Below are 27,937 nucleotides of genomic sequence, written 5' to 3'. Positions count from 1 at the left end.
CCTGATCATAAGGCTGTCCTGCTTGTTTTTTGACAACGTACTTAAAGTACTCCACGGAATGCCAAATGCGGCTGCCATGGAGGACTTATTTTCTCCATTCTCGACATGCCGGATTACTTCAAGCTTTCTTGCAAAGTCCAGATTCTTCCTCTTTTTTATGTTTGCGGATGCCATAGCTCACCAGATGACCGCAATCACACACGCTACACACGGCACATTGAAAAACAGGTACGCACAACAAAACGCGCGATGCGCAGATGGAGCAGTCCGAGCGAAGCCTGTTCGAGCGGCAGTCAACGGGGCTGTGAAGGAATGACAAAGGGAAAAGAAAGAAGAGAGCGGGGAAAAAGATTGGCGGAATATGCTGTCGAAGGCGCTGTGGGTGCAACTGCCGCTTCACTATGCTTCATTTTTTGAGCCCTCTCTAGCTTTCTTGTCTCCCCTGGCCCACGAGCGACCGTGCCGACCCCTCACTCTCTCTCTCTCCCTTTTCCCAGGAAGCGTGGCTTGGAAACGTCGCCTCGTCTCCATGCCGCGCACTCTCTTCGCTGAGCTTCAATGCCCTTGCCCAATGCACACACCGGCGGTAGAGGAAGAGCGAGAGAGCTCGCACCGGTGGGGTGCAAGAACGGGGGAAAGGCTCTGCGTCTCTGTCGCTAGGCGACGGCCGCGCATGCGCAGTAGAGGAGCCTGCTGACCGACTCTGCGGAAATGTTTTCCCCTGGGGACCGGAAACGAATGTCTTTGGGAAAAGTGCACCTTCCAGGGGCGCGGCGTTCAATATATTGAATGTCCGACGAAAATGGAATTCGATATACTACACAATTGTTCTATACTTTTACATAGTATTTTCAAGGGGGTAATCTGTGTGTTCGATATAGCCAATAATTCGAAATATGTGGGTTCAACTGTACTTATCGATAGAATGTCTACCGCAGAGTTTTTTTTTCTAAGTGATGTTTACTACTACTACTACTACTACTACTACTACTACTACTACTACTACCACCACCACCACCACCACCACCACCACCCCCACCCCCACCACCACCACCACCACCACTACCACTACCACTACCACTACTACTACTACAACTACTACTACTATAAAATAGAATTGAGTGTTTTTCTCCCTCTGAAGCTGAAGAAATAGCGAAGTTGTCCTAAATGCCTATGGGGTATTCAGTTTATTAGTGAGCCATATTATCTTTAATGGCAATCTTCAATTGCTTGGAAAGTACTGCTTTCCTGTTTTCTTCCAGAAAATTAGAGGGTTTTTCCCTCTTTATGGCAGCTGGTTTTTCAGGGTCAACTGCGCGGAATTCGCATCATGTCACTCAGAACTACTCCGTGCGTTCATTGACGCTGCAAGCATCAGCTGCAGTTGGCATCGTTCGTACAGAGTTCTCAAATCGGGAGGCCCATGGCATGTTCGCGTCACGTCCCCCCTCTCCCTTTCTTTTTGTTGGCATCCCTCTGCCATCCATGTAAATTTGTCTGCAGCTGGGAGCCAGCGTGCTGCTGCATGATATTTCTGAGCACACCATGTAAACCCAAAGCTAGCCTTATGATGGGTCGCTCGGAGCTATGAAAAGAGACCATTGTGAACCTACGAATGCCGTTTCGAACCTGGGTCCACTGTATGGTATTTCGCAAAGATGGCAGCCACGAACATGCAACAATCATCCAGTGCGCTAGCTTTTGTTGGCGAGGCGGCTTGCCGGCTTTGTGCAACTGCTGTGAATATATCTGCATGTACCACTATAACTTAGTCACTGACACCCGATGACGTGTCTCCAATTATTATTATTTTTTTATTTAACCTGCCCTCAGAGCCAGAGGCATTACAGAGGGGAGTGGTACAAAAGAAAATATGGTACATCGGAAGTAAACAAAATTCAGGCCTAACGTGCTATACAGTGCAGCCAATGGTCTGGCCTTGACTAAAATTCACCGCCGGCTGATATAACAACGGGCCACAAACTGTTGCAGAAAGCTTGTCGCTAATAAAGAGCTTTAGAGTGTCCGGTATGACAGCAAGCACAGGCAGTTTTCTGGATGTATGGTGGCGTAAACGTGAGCGGTCAAATTGGTAGTGCCAGCTTGTAATACAAAGCTCAACCACATGAACACAAAGCCAAACACTATGTTCTTCTTTGCTGCTGGAGTACATTTTTGACAATGGCGTAATCATGTTCACCACTGTGCCACTGCCGAAAATTTGCACCAACAACGAAGTAGAATATAGTTGGTTACACAAATATTACCTCTGTATTTGTCTGGTTGGGCTTTAAGCCACGAGGTGGCTGCAATGCTCAAGCCGCTCATGTTTACACCCACATCTATCCGGCAATCCAACCAAAGCGCCCCTATTTGCCAGAATATCGGACACGCTAAAACTCTCTAAGTTTCTACGGGTGACTCATCAGTGATTGTTAGCAAAATCACACGTGGCGGTTAGATTGATGCCCTCTGAAGTGGCGTTCAGGTCTCTGGTAGACCAGCCAGCAACTACTGTAAGCACGCATGCCAAGTTCGTCTATGCGCTCACATGCAGGTAGAAAGCTCTAAACTGCATGAACAGTAAACTCGCATATTCAATGTGATTAGCGTGCTTTCTAGTGGCTAATTGGCCCATTCATTACACAAGCTGCCATACTTTTCTCATGCGATGCTTTTGTTGCTCCCTCTGTCTTATCTACTATCTTATTTTTAATGTAATCAGCATTCTCAGAAAACTTCATGCTCTTTTCAAGGGCTAAGTGTCTATTTATCTATCTGTCTATGTATGACTCCAACCATTTTCTCACAAACATAGATCACTGGGCTGTTTATGGTTGAATGGGTGGCGCGTTTGGCAGCTGGGCTAAGGGAACCAGTTTGAAAACAATCGCTGTACCACCTCGGGTCATTGGGTATGCAACACTAGGTATTCAATGAACCTTTCCGACAGAAACTTGGGCCACTGGTTATGCGCCACCCGATATGCACCACTCTTAAATGAACCTTTGATGTAAATTTGGATCTCTGGGTAGGTGCCACAGGGTATGCAACGCTCTTCACTGACCCTCTTTGATGTCAACTTAAGACACTGGATATACAACACTGGTTATGTGTCACTAGATATGCACCACTCTTAAAGGAACCTCTTTGACACAAACTTGGACCTCTGGGTATGTGCCACAGGGTATGCACCGCTCTTTACTGACCCTCTTTGATGGCAACTTGGGTCACTGGCTGTGCAACACTGGTTGTGTGCCACTGGACATGCACCACTCTTCAATGAACCTTTGATGCAAATTTGGATCTCTGGGTAGGTGTCACAGGGTATGCACCGCTCTTCAATGACCCTTTGATGCAAATTTGGACCTCTGGGTATGTGCCACAGGGTATGCACCGCTCTTTACTGACCCTCTTTGATGGCAACTTGGGTCACTGGCTGTGCAACACTGGTTGTGTGCCACTGGACATGCACCACTCTTCAATGAACCTTTGATGCAAATTTGGATCTCTGGGTAGGTGTCACAGGGTATGCACCGCTCTTCAATGACCCTTTGATGCAAATTTGGACCTCTGGGTATGTGCCACAGGGTATGCACCGCTCTTTACTGACCCTCTTTGATGGCAACTTGGGTCACTCGCTGTGCAACACTGGTTGTGTGCCACTGGACATGCACCAGTCTTCAATGAACTTTTGATGCAAATTTGGATCTCTGGGTAGGTGCCACAGGGTATGCACCGCTCTTTACTGACCCTCTTTGATGTCAACTTGGGTCACTGGCTATGCAACACTGGTTATGTGCCACTGGATATGCTCCACTCTTCAATGACCATTTGATGCAAATTTGGACCTCTGGGTATATGCCACAGGGTATGCACCGCTCTTTACTGACCCTCTTTGATGGCAACTTGGGTCACTGGCTGTGCAACACTGGTTGTGTGCCACTGGACATGCACCACTCTTCAATGAACCTTTGATGCAAATTTGGATCTCTGGGTAGGTGTCACAGGGTATGCACCGCTCTTCAATGACCCTTTGATGCAAATTTAGACCTCTGGGTATGTGCCACAGGGTATGCATCGCTCTTTACTGACCCTCTTTGATGGCAACTTGGGTCACTGGCTGTGCAACACTGGTTGTGTGCCACTGGACATGCACCACTCTTCAATGAACCTTTGATGCAAATTTGGATCTCTGGGTAGGTGTCACAGGGTATGCACCGCTCTTCAATGACCCTTTGATGCAAATTTGGACCTCTGGGTATGTGCCACAGGGTATGCACCGCTCTTTACTGACCCTCTTTGATGGCAACTTGGGTCACTCGCTGTGCAACACTGGTTGTGTGCCACTGGACATGCACCACTCTTCAATGAACTTTTGATGCAAATTTGGATCTCTGGGTAGGTGCCACAGGGTATGCACCGCTCTTTACTGACCCTCTTTGATGTCAACTTGGGTCACTGGCTATGCAATACTGGTTGTGTGCCACTGGATATGCTCCACTCTTCAATGACCCTTTGATGCAAATTTGGCCCTCTGGGTATGTGCCAAAGGGTATGCACCGCTCTTTACTGACCCTCTTTGATGGCAACTTGGGTCACTCGCTGTGCAACACTGGTTGTGTGCCACTGGACATGCACCAGTCTTCAATGAACTTTTGATGCAAATTTGGATCTCTGGGTAGGTGCCACAGGGTATGCACCGCTCTTTACTGACCCTCTTTGATGTCAACTTGGGTCACTGGCTGTGCAACACTGGTTGTGTGCCACTGGACATGCACCACTCTTCAATGAACCTTTGATGCAAATTTGGACCTCTGGGTATGTGCCACAGGGTATGCACCGCTCTTTACTGACCCACTTTGATGGCAACTTGGGTCACTGGCTGTGCAACACTGGTTGTGTGCCACTGGACATGCACCACTCTTCAATGAACCTTTGATGCAAATTTGGATCTCTGGGTAGGTGCCACAGGGTATGCACCGCTCTTTACTGACCCTCTTTGATGTAAACTTGGGTCACTGGCTATGCAACACTGGTTATGTGCCACTGGATATGCTCCACTCTTCAATGACCCTCTGATGCAAATTTGGACCTCTGGGTATGTGCCAAAGGGTATGCACCGCTCTTTACTGACCCTCTTTGATGGCAACTTGGATCACTGACTATGCAACACTGGTTATGTGCCACTGGATATGCTCCACTCTTCAATGAACCTTTGATGAAAATTTGGATCTCTGGGTAGGTGCCACAGGGTATGCACCGCTCTTTACTGACCCTCTTTGATGGCAACTTGGGTCACTGGGTGTGCAGCACTGGTTGTGTGCCACTGGACATGCACCACTCTTCAATGAACCTTTGATGCAAATTTGGACCTCTGGGTATGTGCCAAAGGGTATGCACCGCTCTTTACTGACCCTCTTTGATGGCAACTTGGGTCACTGGCTATGCAACACTGGTTATGTGCCACTGGACATGCTCCACTCTTCAATGAACCTTTGATGCAAATTTGGATCTCTGGGTAGGTGCCACAGGGTATGCACCGCTCTTTACTGACCCTCTTTGATGTCAACTTAGGTCACTGGCTATGCAACACTGGTTATGTGCCACTGGATATGCTCCGCTCTTCAATGACCCTTTGATGCAAATTTGGACCTCTGGGTATGTGACACAGGGTATGCACCGCTCTTTACTGACCCTGTTTGATGTCAACTTGGGTCACTGGCAGTGCAACACTGGTTGTGTGCCCCTGGACATGCACCACTCTTCAATGAACCTTTGATGCAAATTTGGATCTCTGGGTAGGTGCCACAGGGTATGCACCGCTCTTTACTGACCCTCTTTGATGGCAACTTGGGTCACTGGCTGTGCAAGACTGGTTGTGTGCCACTGGACATTCACCACTCTTCAATGAACCTTTGATGCAAATTTGGATCTCTGGGTAGGTGCCACAGGGTATGCACCGCTCTTTACTGACCCTCTTTAATGTCAACTTGGGTCGCTGGCTATGCAACACTGGTTATGTGCCACTGGATATGCTCCACTCTTCAATGACCCTTTGATGCAAATTTGGACCTATGGGTATGTGCCACAGGGTATGCACCGCTCTTTACTGACCCTCTTTGATGGCAACTTGGGTCACTGGCTATGCAACACTGGTTATGTGCCACTGGATATGCTCCACTCTTCAATGAACCTTTGATGCAAATTTGGACCTCTGGGTATGTGCCACAGGGTATGCACCGCTCTTTACTGACCCTCTTTGATGTCAACTTGGGTCACTGGCTATGCAACACTGGTTATGTGCCACTGGATATGCTCCACTCTTCAATCTCCCATTGATGCAAATTTGGATCTCTGGGTATGTGCCACAGGGTATGCAACGCTCCTCACTGACTCTGGAGTGCCACTGGATATGCTCCACTCTTCAATGACCCTTTGATGCAAATTTGGACCTCTGGGTATGATCCACAGGGTATGCGACGCTCTTCACTGACCCTGGAGTGCCACTGGATGTGCCCCACTCTTCAATGACCCTTTGATGCAAATTTGGACCTCTGGGTATGTGCCACAGGGTATGCAACACTCTTCACTGACCCTGGAGTGCCACTGGATATGCTCTACTCTTCAATGACCCTTTGATGCAAATTTGGACCTCTGGGTATGTGCCACAGGGTATGCGACGCTCTTCACTGACCCTGGAGTGCCTCTGGATATGCTCCACTCTTCAATGACCCTTTGATGCAAATTTGGACCTCTGGGTATGTGCCACAGGGTATGCGACACTCTTCACTGACCCTGGAGTGCCTCTGGATATGCTCCGCTCTTCAATGACCCTTTGATGCAAATTTGGATCTCTGGGCATGTGCCACAGGGTATGCGACGCTCTTTGATGTCAACTTGGGTCATTGGCTATGCAACACTGGTTATCTGCCACTGGATATGCGCCACTCTTAAATGAACCTCTTTGATGCAAACTTGGATCTCTGGGTATGTGCCACAGGGTATACACCGCTCTACTGACCCTCTTTCTACTCTCTACTGGACACCGACTCTAATGGGTCCCAAAAAAGGCCATCACCCCACCACTGGTATAGCCTGAGCTAAGGATGAAAGGGGGGGGGGACAACAACGATGATGTTGGAGTTGCAGTTAACTAGATGTTTGCCCCGAGGCAAAGCACCACTAATCCATGAGTGCCTATCCAGAGGTCCACGCAGCGTGGACACCAACTCTTGATGTGTCCCAAAAAAGGCAATCAGCCCAGCATTCCTGCCAGCCTGAACTAAGAATGAAAAGGGGGGCCCCATCCAAGGCTACCAAACAATGACGGCGACCTTGCATTCGCAGGTTGCTTTCTTGCCACATATTCAAACCATCGGGCTTTGGACGCGGAGTTACTGCAGAGTTTTGCAAGCATGGGCGTAGTATCGCACGAGAGTTGACGACTGTGATTTGCTGCTGGACAGTCTTCAGATTCCCTAGTCAAATCGTCTAGGAAAGACGACATTAGAAGCAGAGACTTTTCGAGCAGTGGACAGAGGGTCCAGATGTGAACTAGGACATTCAACTTGCTCTTGTGTGGAGTGGGCTTCCGTAACTGGGGCTGCATAACTAAGCAAACAAACCCTTTTTCCTTCATTTTCTACAACCTGACATAGCAGTTGATGGGCATGGCGGATTCCTTGCCCTAACACCACCATAAGCCACAAAACTGTCCACAATTTCGTTAATAGTGGCTGCGGTTTTGTCCGCAGCAGTTGCAGCAACTTTGCAGTTTCGTCTTGACTCAGGGCAAAGCTGTCGAGGACGAAGATCATTGGTTATATCGCAATGGAGAGATGATCTGCCCGTCCATTTAAAAGATTGGGATGTGTTTGCGATTGTGAAAAGTGTGTCTCAGGATGAGAACGTGCGCTGCAGCTGTGCCGCGAAGGAAGTTGCAAGGCGTTCGCCGCTGCGAGCACTAATCAGTCACGAGATGAAGAGAATTGCAGCTACCACACTGCTTTTGTGCAAAATAGAAACAGGTTTTGCTTATTCATTCTGTAAATAAAAGTTTGTTGATTTAGGAAGTATTTGTTTATTGTTTTGCTGATATGCTCAATAATTCGACGTTCGGTTAATTCTGACATCGTTTTTGGCATCGTCGAATCTGAATTAACGAGGTTTTATTGTAGCAAAGGTCAAGTAAATGAGATTTTACTGAACAAATTAATGAAGCATGAAGTTGCAGACGACAGTTTCCCATGCTTACTCAGAATGGGACCCCACAAACGTGCAACAGAATTAATGATGCATGAAGTTGGTAGCGACAATTGCCCACAGTACACGCTCGCACAGAATTGCAGCCCCCCCTCCCCCCACGGAACAGTCTGCCGCAACCGCATACCTGTATGGCGCCACTGCTGTGACCTGTGAAAATGTAGCGTCGTGGTCGGGATCCCATCCTGTTGGAACCCTCGCACTCATGCACGCAGAAGGATGTCACCGTGGTCCCATCCACAGACTTGATCACGCAAATCCTGCGGCAGCAGATCAGATAAATTATTTTGACCATCTAGAAGACATGCACCCGATGCACGGTACACACACAAGTGTTCATGCATTCCGCCCCCTTTGGAATGCAGCTGCCATGGCTGGGATCGAATCCTCGAGCTCAGCAGCACAACGCCATAGCCCCTAGGCTACAGTGGTGGGTCTATGATGAACTAAACATCTTGGTGCAATGTAAAGCCAGATGCAGGTGGCGCTATATGTCAAACGTTTAATTATTTAGTTGCCACCGGTTTTCCAGAATTGCTACTTTGTGCAAGATGCGCTGTTGCATCATAAGTACAGCAAAAAGTTAATGTGTGTTACATTCGAAAGCCATTAGAAGACGCGGCATTCCAGCACAATAAGTGAAAGCAGTGAACCACCAAGTTATGTTAAACCTGTATCTCTGTGTTCAGGCCAAGAAAAGATGCATTCACCTGAACAAACTGGACAAATGGACTCTGTCCTCATACATGGAGAAACTGCAGTGAGCAGGCACCTCTGCCATCTGGTCAAGCATGTAGTTTTTGAATTTCATAAAAGCCTGTTGACAACAGGAACTAACCTCAATTCTGCGGTTTTGTGGGTCAAAACCACAATATGATCATGAGGTACACTGTAGTGGGGCACTACAGCTTAATTTTGACCACCCAGGGTTTTTTAATGTGCACCCAATGCATGATACAAAGTACAGTAGAACCTTGTTCATACGTTCTGGAAAAACAAAAAAGCGAGAAAAACGTGCTAACCGGGAGAATGTACAATCCAAAGTAGGTAAAAAAATTTGACAGACTCAACTATTGGTAATGCGAAGCGTCACACAGATCATTGCGGCACAAGATGCCGGCGCGGGTCGAACTTGTGGTGCTCCGGCGGCCCGAGACGAGTTTTGTTATTTATTTTATTTATTTACATATAGGTACTGCGATCTCGAAGAGAGATCATAGCAGGTTTGATGCATAAAAAAAGTGTTTACATAAAAATGCACAAACATGATAAAATAAAAATAAAACGTATATAACAGCAAATGAACATAAGAACTCGTTAAATGTCAAAAGCAGATAATTGATGAATAACAAATTATTTAGAGACAAAACAGCAAACCCCAAATAACACCAAAAAGGCAGAACAAGACCAGATAACACTGCAGACCTAACAAACCCTAAATAGCACAAGAAAAAAGGCGCACGCAACATAAGTATCACTGCTCAAAGAATTATTGTTAGTATTTCTCAGATGAAGACAATGAATCCTAGGTTACATCATTGGCAGGGCTATTCCATTCTACAATGGTCCTGGGAATAAAAGAGTACTTAAAGCAGTTATTACATGGAACTAAAGGTATTATTGCAAAACAAAATGCCGTTGTCTGGTAGCATAGTCTTCAGAGTAGGTGATAATATGTGATATACCGTAATATCCTTTTACTAGCTGGCAGAAGAACTTTAGTCGACAAATTCAATTTCTGTTGATAACTGAAGGTAATCCACTTCGTTTGACGAGTTCAGTAACTGATGTACACCCGTAAGAATTATAAGTATATCGCACTACCTGTAGCGTAGTCAGAAATTTCGTTTGGGGTGGGGGGTTGGGGGGGCTCGCGTTGCATCTCGACCTCCTTGTTATAGAATTTGTCGAGGGATCAAATACACAAATAATAACTGCATTGCCATTTCCAAAGATGCTGCAAACGAATTTTTGAACGCTACGCACTGTCAAGACAAGTAAAATATGTATTTTTTTCATAAACAATATGCTTGTATGTCCAAAAAATTGTGCCTGAAATAATTGATATCAATGCTTCCGTGTTTTTTGTCTATTTAATAAGTAAAGGAAATATCACACGAACTTTAGAACTATATCAGTTTGCAAACAGCAAAGCAGTGCATGCCGCTGATATGGAAAATGTAAAGGCCATGAAATGAAAATGTTAAGGACAAATATTTTAATGAAACTTTCTTATTCAAGAACTTTGTTTAGATATTTGTATACATGCAACGGCCAGGAAAAACCTCAATGACACTGTCTTTTGTTACAATGCATTGAGCAGGAGCAGCTGTCACTGGTCGTGTATTATGAGTAATTTGCACCTAAATTTTAGTCACAACAAAGAGCACATATAAAAAGCAGGAGTTCTGCAAAATATGCCAAGGGCGAGTAAAATGGTAGTGAGCCAATGCGAATATATGACAAACTGGGTACTTCATTTAAAAGTAGTCTTCATGAGCATTGATACATTTGTCCCACTGGCTAATGAGTCGCATGATTCCTGTCTCATAAAGCTCCTTGGGTTGCTGCTTCAAGAAGTCTGTAACTGACTCTTTCACATCATCATCCGACACGAATATGGTTCCCTGAGCTGTTTCTTGAATTTCCCGAAATTGTGGAAGTCACAAGGCGACAGGTCTGGGCTGTATGGCGGAGGTTGCAGCATTTCCCTCTTGAAGTTTGCCAGTTTAGTGTACACCACATCAGCATGTGGGGACGGGCATTGTCATGGAGCAAGATGACCCGATTCGTCTATTTTCAACGTCGTTTGTTTTTGATTGTGACATGCAGGCGATCTGGTGTTTCACACTATTGGAAACGATTGACAGCCTCTCCAGGTTTAGCAAATTCGATCAGTAATGGCCCCTGACGATCGAAAAGAAAGTCAACAACATCTTTCCGGCAGAAATGACGGCCTTTGCTTTCTTTTGGGGTGGCGAATTCGAATGTTTCCACTGTAAGCATTGCCGTTGTGTTTCAGGCTCGTAACAGTGGCACCATGATTCGTCTCCGGGGACAATTGCAGACAAGAAGTTGTTGCCCTCTTTGTGATACCGGATCAGATGAGTCAAGGCAGCGCCGAACCTCTCCCGTCTTCTGGCGGCGGTTCAAAATTTTGGGCATCCATTGTGCACACAAGAGCCGATAACTGAGATGTTCATGAATTATGGTGTGAACCGAACCATGACTGATGTTCACACGCTCTGCCACTTCACTGATGCTTATCCTCCGTTCTTGTCTAACCAGCTCATCAACCTTTGCAAGTGTGTTGGGGATGATTGCACAGTGGCTTTGGCCCGGTCTCGGATTGTCTTTGAATATTTGACGTCATTCTTTTAACCGTTTGCTCAAACGCTTCACAGTGGCCAATGACATGCAATGTTCAAAGCAAGCGGCAGCCATACGGTGACTAAATTTTTTTCCGAAAACAACTCGGCTGTCAAAAACCCCACGACACCATGCTATTCAACGTTTGGAGCATCCTTTATGTCAAGCAACCATGTTCAACCTCACCCATGCCACCCCCCCCACACTTTCACTCGCACATACAGCATGTAGCGTGCGGTCACGATGTTATCGTCCATGGACTTCATACGGAACATGAGGGTGGCGGCGACAGCAGGAATGTGCCTGGAGTGTCCATATAATTGCTATTGCAATAATATAAGAAGATTCTCCAGAAGCTGTAGCGTCCCGTGGCCCATTACTTTCCGTAAAAGAGGTAACAAAATCGAACTTTCACCATGCGACAATTTGCTGCACCGCAACAATGCCTCTTTTTTTTTCTTTCACGGGGCGGGTCACCGAAATGAAAAAAAAAAAAAGCATGTTGGCCACAATCAAATGCCTACTTTGGGCATCTAATGTGGCTACTGAAGGAATATCGAAGAAAATGCGAGACGCTTGGTCCATCGAGAACCATACTCATACTGCTTGGTATCCTACACCGGCAAGACAAAGACTTTCCGGAGAGGTTGTACTCAAGCAAACGCGTTGCAATCCGCTGAGTCCCCGCAGTGATGGTGACAAGTGACCATTGTTTCTTTACTCGTCCGCTAGCTAGAAAGCGTCGAAAACTCTGCCAGGCGAAAATCCACCTGGCCAGACAAAAAGGAACATGCGCCGAAGTATGCCGCGCGGTGGTCTGAGCAACACGAGAAAAGCGCATGTGCTCGGGCTGGCCCTGGCAGCCCATGGGTAGTGAGAACAAGAAAACTGAAGGGGCTCAACGTGTCCTCGTGACTAAAAGTCAAAGTAGAAAAATAAATAAGAACGTAGTTACCTTTGCTGGCTTTAGTGTCTTGACATAGATGCTTTGGCGCAGGTGAAAAAAATGTTTATATTATTTCTGTGACATGATGGCACAAAAGAACCACCACAACGCTTCGTCTCATCGGACCTCGCTGCTTGCTTTGTCAACTTGTCTGACAGTGTGTTAATTTGGCTTGTCTCGTTGTATGGTCTGATGTACGAATTTAGAAAATTTAAGGCAAATTTGGCGTCAAATGTTTTAACAAGATTAAACCCCCAAAATTCCAGAATTGTAAATCTAAAGCACGACTTTGGAAGTGTCAATGCACCTTTCGCATCAAATGCTTATGAGAACTTTATTGCCATAATGTTTCGGAATTAAAATCCATCTGCTCTGTAGATTCCGCGGCCCATAGAGAGCGGTTTGGATCAGAGAGCAAGCGGTATAGCCGGTACAGTAGCCGACCGATTTTCCGGACCTTACGGGTGAAGAATAGTCAGAAAAATCGAACAGTCAGAAAAATTTAATTTATTAGGCTTAGAGCGGCTTAAGAAAATCCCTAATAATGCCCTGCTTTTGAGGGCAGGGCATCACATGGAGGCGATCTGATTTGCTTAGATTTGCGCAAGAGTGACGTCTCCATGTACAGCCGACAAGAGCATCAGCGCAGTGGTGATCTCTGTTGGTGGAGATGGCCATCAAGATTGAAGAAACGAGCCCTGTTTCTTCACACCGCTTGGCTCTCCCGAAGGCTCCGGAGGTGGCGCCGACCACACAAACGCAGAGCCTCACAAGCGCGCACAAAGGATGTCTCCGAGACACGCCGGCTTTCTGGACACCATGTGCAAAATAGCAACCGAAACTTCAAGAAGAAAGAAAGAAACGGATCCCGCAGTGATTATGACAATAGTACTAACAAAAAAGATGTAAAGAAAAAGTGCCGTCCCCTTGGGCGTTTTGTCGGCCAAAGAAGAGCGGGCATGGCCTCCGAGACGTGAGGCTTGTGTGCACATCCCAATCTTGAAGGCTATAGAGCGGGCCACTCGAAGGCAAGCCTGGTCAAGCCAGTGTGAAACCCAACATGGCGGACTTCAAGCATGGCTCGGAACGAGCGACTTAGTCTGGAAAATCGAACTTCGGCACCCAAATTCGTCCGAAAAATCGGTCACAAAAATGCATTAATTCTATGGCAACCCTCACAGTGCATGTTTATGAAGACCAGAATACAGTAAAAGCTAATTAATACCGATCTCACGGGATCAGGAAGAATGTCCGAATTATCAGAATGCCGAATTAACTAATTAACAGGAAAAACAACATTAAAATCAAGTTGGACAAGCATATCTTTATTTACTGAAGTATTTTGCAATGGTCGTCTGCTTTTTCGAGCAGATTCCGGCTGACATCATAATTTTTCTTAACTCTTCCAAGTGGCCTGCAAACTGTCAGAAGTGCTCAGGCAAATGTCTTCCAATATCAAAAGCGCCTCCGTGACTTCTCGTAAGGTGCAATGAGGTCGCGGCTGCACCTCCTCGCATGACTCGTCGTCTGAATCATGGTCTTCCCGGACACCCGTGACATCATTAATAATTTCTTCATCGGTCAGAAGACCAGTCGTGGCGACACAGTGATCAATCGCGATGTAGTCCTGAAGGGTCACATCTGTGGGAAGGACAGCATCGAAGGTCGGGCAGTCATCATCGGTGGACTCGGCTGACACCTCGTTGGCTACTGCTGCATGCCAGGGCCTCACGATACCGCTGTGCTGAAAACAGCTGGCGATGATGTGCACTGTGCCAAGTAAGTCCACTTCATACAGCTTTCCAACTTCTGAGTATAACATCATTCACTGTAGCAGGTGCTTTTGGTACTTCGACTTCACGTAGTGAATTACAGCCTAGTCCATCGGCTGAAGGGCACATGTAATGTTGGGCGGCAAAAAACTACCTTGACGCTCTTCAGTTCGACTGTACAGTTATGTGCACTGCAGTTGTCAAGAACCATAATTATCTTGCGTTCTTTAGACGTGAAGTGCCGGTCTAACTGCTGCAGCCAGCCTCGAAAAATGCCCGAGGTCATCCAAGCCTTCCTGTTTGCTCTGTACTCAACAGGAAGGCTTTTGATGTCTTTAAAACAACGTGGCTTATGCGCCTTCCTGATGACGACAAGTGGCAAGCACTCCATGCCAGTCACATTGGCGGCAAGAAGCACAGTTATCCTTTGCTTGCACTTCTTGCCACCAATGCACGGGTCCCCTTTGAAAGTCACCGTCTTGTCGGGCAGAGCTCTGAAAAATAGAGCAGTTTCGTCTGCATTGAACACGTCACTTGGTTCACATGCGGCGATGTGCTCAAGCAGCATCACATTTTCCCACTGGGTGGTCACGCTTTCGTCGACGCTGGCCTTTTCGCTGCACACACTTCTCAAGACGAGTTCGTGTCTCTCCCGAAACCTCGCGAACCACCCTTCTGAACCTCTGAACGATTCAATGTTCATCATTGCAGCGTACTTCTCACCTTGTGCCAAGATGAGAGGTCCGCTCAAAGGCAGGTGCGCGTTGCGACAGTCAGTAACCCACTGGAGCAAAGCTTCTTCGAGCTGGGGATGAGCTGGGGTTCCCAACAGCTTTCTTGATGCATGAAACTTCTCGCTTTCGAAGGCTTGAAGAATCTGTTGTTCATTTTTCACGTACGTTCCCAATGTGCTCGGCTTCACTTTGTACTTGGTCATAACGTGCTGTCGCGATTTGTCGTTCTTCAAAGCCTGCAAAATTTCCACCTTAGTCGCCAAGTTCTTGGCTTCGTACTTCTGCCGCTTTGCCAGCGTTGCCATCACTGTAGAGCACGATGGTGGTGGCATACAAAACATGGTCACAACAAAAAAAAGAAAACTCCGCAAGAAGAGATGATGCCGACTTGACAACACAAGGGAAAATGGCGTCGAGAAGGCGCAGTGGAGTGATGAAAGAAGACACCGACGTTCGGTGACACTGCAATCGCCCCCACTAATTGATGAGGATGGCGATGCCTATCAGGTTTTTGTTTCATTCCAGTGGTGCCTGCGCTGCTTTACCACACTTTCGTGTAGCAGCAGCCCTCGGCATTTGTCCGAATTAAGCAGTGCGGGGCCGAATTCTGAGGAATTAACGAAGGTTTGGTCCCTTAGACTAACATGCACTTTGGCCGGGACCAATAGAGCCATCCGAATTGTCCGAATTTCCGAATTGATGGGTGTCAAATTAACGAGCTTTTACTGTATCCAACAAGTCCGAATTTTTTTGGAGTCCAAAAAATCCATTGGGTACTGTATTCTAATTGACATTAAGAGAAAAAAATGGAGCTGGGCAGGTCATGTCTGCGCAGGTTAGATAACTGGTGGGCCATTAGGGTTACAAAATGGGTGGCAAGAGACGGGAAGCACAGTTGAGGATGGCAAAAGACTAGGTGGGGTGATGAAATTAGGAAATTCACGGGTGGTAGTTGGAATCGGTTGGTGTAGGACAGGGGTAATTGGAGATTGCAGGGAGAGGCCTTCGTCCTGCAGTGGACATAAAATAGGCTGCTGCTGCTGATGATCATGATGACGATTTATATTCTGTTACCTCCGAGAGAGTAATGCCGTTTGCACCGTAACGAAAGAGGAGTGGGTCCTCCTTATGAGTTATTTGCATAAAAACGTTTTTTTTTTTTCAAAATTATTACAGTAGAACCTTATTAATTCGAATTTCACGGGACCGAAAAAAAGAATGTCTGAATTAACCGAATGTCGAATTATTGAGTGTGTCAAGAAAACAATAAGTAAATGCATACAAGTACGTCTACATGCTTTTATTTACTGAATGAATCAGCAAACCCTGTTTCTATTTTGAACAAAAGCAATGTGAAAGCTGCAATTCACATCTCATGACTGATTAGTGCTTGCAGCAGCGAAGTCCTTGTGACTTCCTTCACAGCGCGGCCGCGGCACGTGTCCTCATCTGAGACGTTTTTCACTACCGCGCACACATCCTGGTTATTTTTTCACTAGTGTAGCCGCCCATCGCGATGTAGACGGTGCTCTTTATCCTCGACAGCTTCGCACTGAGTAAAAACGAAAATACTGTCTGCCGCAATCGTTGTGAACGAAACCACGGCCACTGTGCGCACCGAGTCAAAGTGAAACTACTGTTTGCTGTAACCACCGTGGACTAAACTTCGGCAGCTATCGACGCCATCGTGTATGGCAACTGCACAGCCGTGAAGGCATGCAGCCAATGTGGTGCTAAACGCAGCGGTAAATGCAAGAAATAATTTAAAGGCCCAAATAGACACGACATGCTCTGGTGTTGCTGTCATTCACGTACGATTTACACCGATAACTATGCCGATGCGGAATCTGCTGCTTCGTTTCCGTGGACGCTAACAGCGGTTTTGGTCTTTTGCGTCGCATACTTGTGGCGCTCCAGACTCGCCCGAGCTCCGAGAGTTGTCCGAATTAACCAATGTGTGGCCAAATACATCCGAATTAACGAGAGTTTCATTGCATTAAATAATACATACGCCTGCCGTGACCAGAGGACGAGTACGAATTACCAGAGTTTTCGAATTAATGAGGGTCGAATTAATGAGGTTTTACTGTAGTGATTTGCTACTTCTCACCCAATGATATGCTTTTTGGAGGTTCTCATTTAACCTGACTTGATCCTCAATTGAACGAACTGTTTCATAAATCACGCAGTTGTCCGCACATAGTTTAACGTTAACATTAATGTCAGTAATGATGTAATTTATAAAAATCAGAAACAACACAGGTGCAAGCACGGACCCCTGGAGAACACCAGAATCAATGCCATCTCGATTTGAGGAAGAGCCGTTTAATGAAACATACTGATAGCGGTTCGAAAGGTAAGCTCTAATCGATGCTAGCAGTTTGTGATTTGTTATTCCAAATTTAATTTATGTAGTAGTCTAGTGAGAGACTTCGTCAAATGCCTTACTAAAATCCATGCAATCCTTTATTTATTGCGGCTGCAAAATCGTGCGTAATTCCAATTAATTGTGTGTTAGTTGAGTAACCTGATCTAAAGCCGTGTTGAGCGTTTGTTGCATTTTGTGTTGTTCAAGAAAATCAACTATATGTTTATAAATCATGTGTTACAAAATTTTACAAAAATACATGTTAAAGAAATGGGTCGATAGTTTGTGACATTTGATTTGTCACCAAATTTGTGCAATGGTTTGATTCTGGCAGTCCTCCAGTTGTCAGGCAATACACCATCTTTCAGAGATTTACTAAACAATAAAAACAAATACTTGGCACACCATTCTGCAAACATTTTTAAAAAGGCATTGGGGATATCATCCAGGCTGGGATTGTTTAACATCTAGTTTTAGCAAAAGGTTGAAAATGCCGTGCTCAGAAATTTTCACAACCGGCATACACGGTAGAGACACACTGAACATTGTAAAATAATTATTACCTGTTGCAAAAACAGATTTGAAATGGCTACTGAAAGCTGTACAAACAGCAGAGTTATCACCAAGAAAGTGACCATTAAATGAAAACAAAATGTTAGGGCATGAACTCGGCTTAATAGACCTCCAGAATTTTTCGGGGAATGTCTTAATGAAAGAAAGTGATACACTGTAGTATTTTGCCTTATCATTCTGTTTCAATTGCATTGCTACGTTACAAATGGCTTGTCATGGTCTTGTCACAGCCGATTTGTTGCTCGCGCACCGGGAGCGTGCTTGCGTGTCCTCGTCATCTTCTATGGTTGGATCACTGTGGCGCATAGTTGCACGCTACGTACCCTTGGCGGTAAGCTTGAAGTGCTTCTCTGTGAAGCATTCCCATTGCAGTGGTCTTTAATCGCTTTTTTTGCTGACTGATCGACTTTGCGCACGTCTGTCGTTTCCTTTTGCTTCCACAACGGACGCAACTGCAGTCAGCGGCCGACGGCACCGCATGTTAGAATGTCTGTTACAAGCGAGGTTATTGACCAAAATTTACGGTCAACTTGTCTTTTATAACCAATTGTCTTCTATATCCGGTGTCTCTTACAAAAGAGGTCCAATTAATGGGAGAGATAGGGTGGCCAACCATGTGTGCAAATAGTGTCCATTATACCCGATTGTCCGTTATATTCGTGCCTCTTATAACACGGTTCAACTGTACTTTGGTTTGGTGGCGATAGCTGTGAATGCGGCATGCAACGACCCAGGCAAAGAATTGCTGGTACCGGAATAAGAAACTGTGCATGCCGTCATTTTCACGTGAGATGGGTGGCTATATACATGTTCTCGATCGGGCGTACAGCTCGCGGCATTCCTTGTTCACATTCGATTTAGTGGCCAGAAGACTTATACAATTGCAGTCTGCAGCAGGAACGGCAGCGCGTTTCGGTTATCGCCTATTAAGAGCTTGTGCTAGGCATCCAATGGCACCACGCATTGTGAAACAAATAGGCGAAGATGCTTATCGCAATTGGATTGGCGGTGATAGCTGTGAATGCTGCATGCGATGACCCTGGAGAAGATTTGCTGGTACAGAAATGAAACTTAGTGCACGTCGGCGTTTTCACGTTAGATGGGTGGGCGAATATTGCAGTGAGGCTGCAGTGTCAGGCAGCTATACACTGTTCTCCATAGCACGCGCCTTGCACATTTTCTTGTTTACATGGGATCTAGTGGCCGGAAAATATATCACACAATCGCAGTTTGTATGATACGTTTCAGCAGCAAATGAACACTGGCGCTGAAAAATCGTGTTTTCCGACAACGTACAAACCAGGAAAAAATGAGCGTAGCTCTATTGGGTCATGTTTTGTGTTCTCGCTTGCGAACGTTGGCGCCGGGAGAAGGTACGTAACAGAAACATATTAACGAGGTTCTAGTGTATGTGTACGCATGGTAGTGAAGCCGCGGTAGAAGCCCATACGTCCTGCAATGGTGGCTTGTGAAGGCACGGCAGCGCCATTTACATTTCACAGGGCCAACTTCTTGGTGGAAAAAGACTGTTTGATGTTCTAGGCTTGTTGTGCTAAGTCGTCTACTGCACCAGCTCACATCACATCGCAAATACAGAGCACACAACAGTACAAATGAAGCATACGTGAGAAAATATTTGCCACAAGATTGTATCACAATCTAACCTAAATACACCCATCTGTATTTATAGCCCTCATTCTATAACGGCACTGTCCGCATCACACCGGTGAGCCTTGAGAGTTTTGAATGGATTCAGAGCAATGGGTTCACCCATGTTTTGAAATAAGTACCACAAGCACGTGTCCTTAGTACTAGCATACATTTGTTATTTTGGCATTAACCGAAACCAACATTATTTTGACATAATTCCCAAAAAGCACAGTTCAATCTTCACTAACACAGCACGCGCGCCACTTATATAGTTTGTCTGGTACTGAAAACATCGCTAAAACATAATATTTAGTGAAAAGGCTGTCAAAAAATAGAAGTTACTTATCTAATCTTACAAGGTTAATACTATACAAAACACCATTGCCTTTTAAGGCTACGCATAAGACAGTTTTGACGCCATTACAACATTAAATATGGTAATAGGCTCTCGGCATATCTCAGCACGCATCACCACGAGCAAACTTCAGAAATCCTGCACAGTTTCGTACTCATAATTATTCGTGGGTAAAAGCAAACAGCCTGTGACTTCACATTTTCCTATTCTAATGACATTGTCAGTTCTTTTTAAAATGTTTTCATTGGTGACGTATTGGATGCATAATTTTCATCAACTAATCTTTTGCCCCACGAGATGTAGTCGCACTTCAATTGGACGACCATAATTGATTTCGCTACTCATTGGTTTGGAAGCGCATTTCAGCCTCGCCTTTGCAACCATGTGAATTGACCTTGCATGACACACTGGCCTTCTTGCATTTCGCCTCCATCGAAATGCAGCCGCCGTGGCTGGGATAGAACCCGTGACCTTGGGCTTAGCAGCGCAATGCCGAAGCTGCTACAGCTGGTCGGTGGAAACAAACCTTAAAAAATGCTGTGTCACTAGAATTTCATTGGGTCTGAGGGGGATAACACAAAATTCATAATGCTTTGTTTTCCATGAGCACTTTCTCTTTTCAGGCATCCAAAGCTGGATGTGTTTCTCACATGTTCTTATTACGTCCCACACATAAGTTTCACAAACATCGTGAAATGCAGTGAAGACCACACATCAGCTTCATGTGTTCCCGACTGTGAGTGACATGTGCCCACCTTTTGCCCGAGGAGGCGAAGCGCACGTACAGCTGGTCGGTCTCGGGAACCACCTTCTGGATGAACACCTGTTCGTCATCCTGCTCGCCGTAGGGCCCTGGCGGGGAGACATGAAGTTGAGTCAAGGCAATCCAGCAAGGCTGGTAGAGGGGCTAACAGGTCTTCCGTGTCCAAGTAAGTTACGCTACGCAGGTAATATGACGAAAGGGTGGACAGGACAAAATACGAGACAGGAGATTTTTATTTTGCATTTTGCTCTTTTCATCATGCTACCTGTGAGTGCGACTTACTTAGACCAAGATGACTCACTAAGCTATTTTGTCTCCACACATGTCCTGATTATGAAAAAAAAAAGCATTAATATTAGCTGTTGAAAAACCAAGACTGCAAAAAAAAAAAAAAAGAAATAGCTGGCCTAACTTGCATAATGCTTTCACTCGTTGGCCATGTTGATGGGTGACAATTTCTTGGATTCTTAACTGACTCAATACCTGCCTAAACTTTGAATGCATGAGATCATTCAGTTAGATTATACATATGTGGTATAGAAGTTTGCAATTACAATGAAACCAAAAGTTGGCTGTAATTTAAGGACACCTACTTCAACACTTTTGCACTTACACAGTAACATTTTCTTTTACACACTATCATCGCTACCTGATGCAAATGACACTACTTTTTGCTGCACAGAACTGTGTGGAACATAGCATCATTTTATGTACGAAAGTGATTACCTCCAAGCTACTTGTTGCTGATGTGGCAGGGGCTTTACGGGGAACACTAAATTAACATTAAACTGATAAAAATCTAGCTTTTATTTCTTATTTCAACAGAGGGCAGTCAGTATCACTATTAGGAAAGCTAAAATTGGGGGTCTGAATATTTCTCAGCTGTTAACACAGCTTGAATATTGTTATGTGATTAAGTGATCGTTCACCTGTATTATAAGTTAGGTCAAGCAAAAATACTAGGCTCTTGTCGGCTGTGCAATTCATTCATCTTGTACCTTTTCTCCTAGTAGGTCAAGACACAAGGTCAGGTGGCAAAATTAATTAGATGTTTCTGCAAGTTTGGTACATGTGTTAATTATGATATTTAAAACCTAGAACACTCTGAACATAATTATAATGTATGTGTTTCTACACAGCAAGCAATGATTTAAAACATTTATGAATGACGGATAGTTGATCCAACTTGAAATATTATGCTGACAAGTCTACTGGTCCGAGTGTTTTATGGCACAGGAGAATGATGCATCATAAACAGTTGAACATGTTACTAGGGATGTGCAAATACCGAATGTAGATATTGAATCAAATAATGAATCAAATCACAAAAGTAAGCTGCTCAATACCGAATCGAATATAAACATTACATAATTTTTTTGTTAAACTTATGCTAACAAATTGAGGACAAGAAAATATGGTGCTGTACATGCTCATGAGTCTTGCAGCATTAAGTAACAAGAATGTGGCAAGCCAACAATAACTTAGGTACATAGAAATCAAGATATAAAGTACAGTCGACTCTTAATAAAGGGAACACCAAATTATTATGCCAGAAGTGATTACAGTTCAGTTCTAGTATACATGACTATCTGTAAAATTTTTTTATCAATAGAATTTCCATTGAATAGAACCAAATGCTTTTTTGCCTCTGAAAGTAATGAATTAGTGACGTTCTGTTGTACTGAATACCAATGAGGTCCTCAGTTTAATAGTGGGCCTGTGTTTCGTGGCAATCTTTTACTTACTGCTTAGAAAGTTTCGCTTTCCAGTTTTTCTCCAAAATACAGAATGGCTATCCAAACTTGATGGCCGGTCGGTTATTGTAAGGCCAATCTGCGCGACAGACGAAAGGACCGGGCATCACATGACTCGATCACCGCTCCGCGCATAGTTGGCGCCAACACTAATGAGCAAGCACTGTCCATCTACTATTCGATTGCCAAATCGAATTATTCAAATGTTCACTATTCAATTCGATTCGATGATATTCCAGTATTTGCACACCTCTCCATGTTCGTTCAGCTAGAAAGCGCTAAGACAGTTATAAAGATGATACTAGATGAAAAGTGTGGTCAGCTCAGCAATTGGAAGTGTAGATGGATGAGAAGCATGAATCATGTTGTGGGAATGGCACAGAAATGCGGTAGCCCTGTGCAACTCCAAAGCTGTAAATATTAGTGAAATTCCAGTTTGCACTAATACAGTCAGTGATCAATATTTGGACACAGATGGGACATAAAAAAAGTCAGAATTGATCAGGTATGTTCACAGAAAAGCTAATATCAAGGGTAAGATCAATTTAATTGTTCGTTACAAAACCAGATTTACAGTAAATTTTTTAATAGAATCTCGCCCTATGCTGCACTCAAACAAAATATCAACTTGAAATTTCATGAAATTTTCAACAGTGAAGTGTTTTGCAGTTGTCCGTCATGAAGACCAGTGGACATTGCATGTCGTCATGAAGTGTAGGTATTGAGCATATGACCTCGACACTTCAGCGCAGTCAGTTTGGGCTGTGGTGCTGTCAGTTTAGACTGCTGATGACTGCAGCAGCTCATCACCCACCATGCCCTCTGCTAGGCCTAACCAGCATATCGTTATCAACAGGACCAGACTTGCAGTTCGGTGCTGTGTCGATGAAGCTCTCTTCGTATTGGCCACATTGCACTTGAAATCTGAAGAACTGCTTCAACACTGAAAGTGATAGCAGCCTGAATGATGGCAACTTTGTTTGCGACTACCATGTTTGCAGAATCACCTGCCCAAATCATTTTGAAAAATGAGGCGACGCACCATGCGGCATGCAGAATTTCAGTCACTGTTATACAATGGTTCTAGGGAGTAAGTAGATGGTGCCACGAGGAAGTCGAAACAGCCGATCAAGTTCGATTAAGTCCAAAAAATCAGTTGGGAAATGTAGTACCCCTAGGTTTCTAAATGCAACAATTAAAGTCGACAGCCCTTGGAGTAGCATAGAAAAATATAATTGTTCAGAATATAATAAATGATTCTGTAGAAGATCTGATTCCGACGCTGGCGCTGTGGACGTCTGCACAATGAGCGGATGTTATGTTTGCAGCGCCGGCCTCCTCGGCGTGCAAGGCATGTACAAGTTTCATCGCCGCTTGGCTGCTCGTCGGCTGCACTCAAAGTTCGTTCTCTCTGCGTGCGTCTATCTATAGCGGACGCTTTTCGTGCCCCTATAGCCTGGTGACCTGGACGTAGCAAGCACGCGCGATGGAAGACGAAATGAACACTACAGTGTCCAGCAACAATGCCCCGGCTCCTCAGTCCCAGCCAACAGTGACAGTCGACGTCCCTGCCCCCAGCGCTGCCATGGATGCCACTGCCAATGCCCAGCTGCGGCTGCCACCGCTTTGGCCGAAGAATCCTGCCATGTGGTTCACGCAAGTAGAAGCCCTCTTAAATCCACGGCGCATCACATTGCAATGTTTGATGCACCAGCACGTCATCTCAGCACTTCACTCTGAGGTAGTTGATGAGTTCGACAACGTCATGAGAGCCCCGCATCCGGCCGCACCCTACGACCAGTTCAAGGCCATAGTGTTCACACGCAAAACCGTGTCGGAGAGCAGCCGTTTGCAGCAACTCCTCAATGCGGAAGAACTTGGCGATTGCCGACCATCGCAGCTATTACTTTGGATGCGACAGCTACTCGGCGACCGTACCCAAGACTCCGAGAGTCCACTATTGCGTGAGCTATTTCTGCAACACTTGCCTCAGACACTTGTCATGGTTTTGGTAGCTGCGGATGATATGCCTCTTGACAAACTGGCAGAGCTCACGGACCGCGTCAATGACTACTCAGGCTCAAGCTTTGCGGTGTCCTCGACCACTGTCACATCAGACCTCGAGGCCCGACAATCTCGCCTCAAGGAGGAAATTGACAGGCTGATGGACCCCATGGCAGCAATGCAGATGGACATGCCTCGTCACTCTCCACTGGCTAGGGGTGGCTCTCGTTCGCTTTCCTGTTACCGCCCAAGACACACTTTCGACGACTTCTGCTGGTACCACACCAGGTATGGCGCCAGCATTGCTAAATGTCGACAGCCTTGTCGCTGGCAGGGAAACATGGAAGCGAGTCACTGATGGCGGCACGTGACTCAACCGCTATGCGAAGCCGCCTATTCTACATCACAGACAGGCTCGCAGGCCATTGCTTTCTTGTGGACACTGGTGCAGAGGTGAGCAACATTCCTGCCTCCTGCCTCGCTGACACTGTTGTCCGAGGACTGCGCCTTTGCAAGCTGTGAATACATTCACTTTCGCAACATATAGCCAATGCTCCCTCACCATTGACCTGGGCCTGCGTCGCATAGTTCGCTGGATTTTCATCCTCGCCGACGCGCGCTTCACCATACTAGGTGCGGATTTTCGTACCCATTTCGGTTTGAACGTGAATCTCCGCTCCCGTCAACTTGTGGACTGTACGACCAGCCTCTCCATGCAAGGTATCCTCACACCACTGTCTGCCTCCACGCAAGCAGCTCCGCAGTCACCATCATCAGAATTTGCCTCTGTCCACAGTGAATTTCCTGACCTTATCAAACCTAGCAACCTGGAACTTCCGGTGCGACACACTGTGACGCACCACGTCGTCATCACGGGTCCATCAGCATCCTGCAAGCCACAACGTCTTGCTGGAGGCCGCCTCGCCACAGCTCGCAGAGAATTTGACCACATGCGGCAGTTAGGCATAATCCGCCCATCATCAAGCAGCTGGTCATCTGCCCTGCACATGGTGCCCAACCGTGACCCCAGAGATCGGCGCCCTTGTGGAGACTATCGTGCATTGAATGCTCACACCGTCCCCGACCTGTACCCGCTTCCGCACATTCACAACTTTGCTACCACTCTTGCTGGAACAACCATATTTAGCAAGATTGACCTCGTCAAGGCATATCACCCAATTCCTGTGGAACTAGCGGACATACTGAAGACTGCCATCACAACACCTTTTGGCCTATTCGAGTACGTCCGCATGCCTTTCGGGTTACGGTATGCAGGCCAAACTTTTCAACGCTTCATTAATGAAGTCATACATGGTCTGCACTTCGTCGTCGCCTATCTCGATGATCTGCTGGTGGCAAGTTATTCATCAGAGCAGCACACTGACCATCTGCGATTGCCGTTTTTGTGACTCCAGGAACATGGCTTGACTATCAACACAGCCAAATGTGTCTTTGGTGTTCACAACGTCGAATTTCTTGGACACTTTGTCGCACCTGAGGGAATCAAGCCATTGGACAGGAATGTTCGATATCTGCGGGGATTTTCCACACCCAACGTCGCTTCGCAAGCTCTGCGAATTTCTCGGGTTTCTGAGCTTCCACCGTCGGTTCCTGCCTAATATAGCATGCCTCATTCTACCTCTGTCCAACATGCTGAAGGCTGCAAAGGCCCCATGTGCGACCTTGGAGTAGACGTCTGAAGCAGACGCCGCCTTCCAAGAAGCCAAGAACGCCCTCGCAGATGCCACCCTCCTAGTGCATCCCCTAACTGACGCGCCCATGCAGCTCATCACTGACGCCTCCTCCAGTGCCGTTGGTGCAGTTCTGCAACAATTCCAGCAGAATTTGTGGTGTCCACTCGGTTTCTTTTTGCAGAAGATGAAGCCGGCAGAAGCTCGATACAGCACTTTCGACCATGAACTCCCGACTGTCTACCTTGGCATTTGCCACTTTTGCCACCTTCTCGAAGCTACCGTGTTGGATGTACTGATGGATGACAAGCCACTCACATTCACTTTCCGTGGAAACCACAGCACACACACGTGCCGGCGAATTTGGCACCTGCATTTTATCTCCGAATTCACGGTCGACCTCCGGTACTTCGAAGGACCCGTTAATACGGCTGCCGACGCCCTGTCATGTGTTGACGTGTTTCCCACTGCTGCTGTGGGCTTCCAGATCATTGCAGAGGCACAACATTCTGACAACGAGCTGCATGACCTGCGTGCAGGGTCCACATCTCTCTCGTTTTCTGAGGTGCCACTGCCGTTCTCCTCCGGTACGATTGTCTGCGACATGTCAACAGGCTGTGCCCGTCCATTTGTGCCTTCCTCGCACCGTTATCAAGTTTTTGGCAAGCTACACAACTCGAGCCATCCTCGTGCTCATACCACTTAGCGCCTCATCACCTCCCGTTATGTGTGGTCCGGCATCAACGCAGATTTCCACCGCTGGGCTCGAGAATGGCAGCGCTGCCAACGTGCAAAAACGACCTGCCACACCAAGTCACCACTTCAACCCTTCCGGCCGCCTGACTCTCGCTTTTACCATGTTCACATCGACATTGTCAGTCCGATGCCTTCATTGCGTGGTAAACGCTACATCCTCACCTGCGTTGACTGCTACACGTGCTGGCCTGAAGTGTTTCCCGTACACGCTATTATGGCGTCCACCATGGCGTCCGTTTTGGTAGCCAGTCGGATATCTCGTTTCAGCTTCCCCAGCGTGGTAACAACCAACCACGGACGACAGTTTGAAAGTGAGCTCTTCGGAGCGTTAACAAGCATTTTCTGTATCCGCCACATTCACACAACTGCATATCATCCGTCAGCAAATGGAATGGTGGAAAACCTTCATCGCGAGTTGAAAGCCGCCCTCATCGCCCGCGACGCTTGAACTTCATGGGTCAGTGACCTGACGCTAGTTGTACTAGGTATTCGGTCGGCGATAAAAGACGACCTCAGGTGTACTGCTGCCGAAATGGTCTATGGGACAACACTACGTCTACCCGGTGAATTCTTCGTGCCATCTGCAGTCCCCAGCCTCTCACCTCCTGCCTATGTTGAGCAACTTCGGTTGCTCTTTGAGCGCTTGCGACCAACATCAGCTCGACAGCCCGCCATTTTCGACGTTTTCGTAAGCAAAGACCTAGCTGCCTCAACTCGCGTTTTTGTGCGCCGCGAAGGCATCCGGCCCGCTCTCACTGCACCGTATGATGGCCCGTTCGAAGTGCTACAGCGTAGAGAAAAGACTTTTACTGTTTCTGTGAACGGCCGTGAAAATGCGATTGCAATCGACCGTGTGAAACCAGCGTACATGGAAAACTAGCGTGTTTCTTTTGCACTCCCCACTTGTTCCCCGCCCGATTCTCCCCCATCCGTACCG

At 46.3% G+C, this 27,937-nt stretch overlaps 1 protein-coding gene across 5 annotated transcripts in view; it reads right to left on the bottom strand.

The window, feature by feature from the left end:
• Positions 1 to 27,937, bottom strand: part of LOC126535512 (BTB/POZ domain-containing protein KCTD3) — a 139,067-nt gene that overhangs the window by 13,015 nt on the left and 98,115 nt on the right. For all 5 annotated transcript variants that reach the window (XM_050182324.3, XM_050182325.3, XM_055073161.2 and 2 more), the window contains 2 exons: positions 20,788 to 20,884; positions 8,393 to 8,525 (listed from right to left, as the gene is read on the bottom strand). In XM_050182324.3, coding sequence (XP_050038281.2) covers positions 8,393 to 8,525; positions 20,788 to 20,884 — 230 coding nt within the window. The remainder of the gene's footprint in view (positions 1 to 8,392; positions 8,526 to 20,787; positions 20,885 to 27,937) is intronic.

Source organism: Dermacentor andersoni, chromosome 7, assembly GCF_023375885.2.
Source record: "Dermacentor andersoni chromosome 7, qqDerAnde1_hic_scaffold, whole genome shotgun sequence".
In the NCBI taxonomy this organism is placed as follows: Eukaryota; Metazoa; Arthropoda; class Arachnida; order Ixodida; family Ixodidae; genus Dermacentor; species Dermacentor andersoni.
This window is presented reverse-complemented; position numbering and strand designations above follow the sequence as displayed.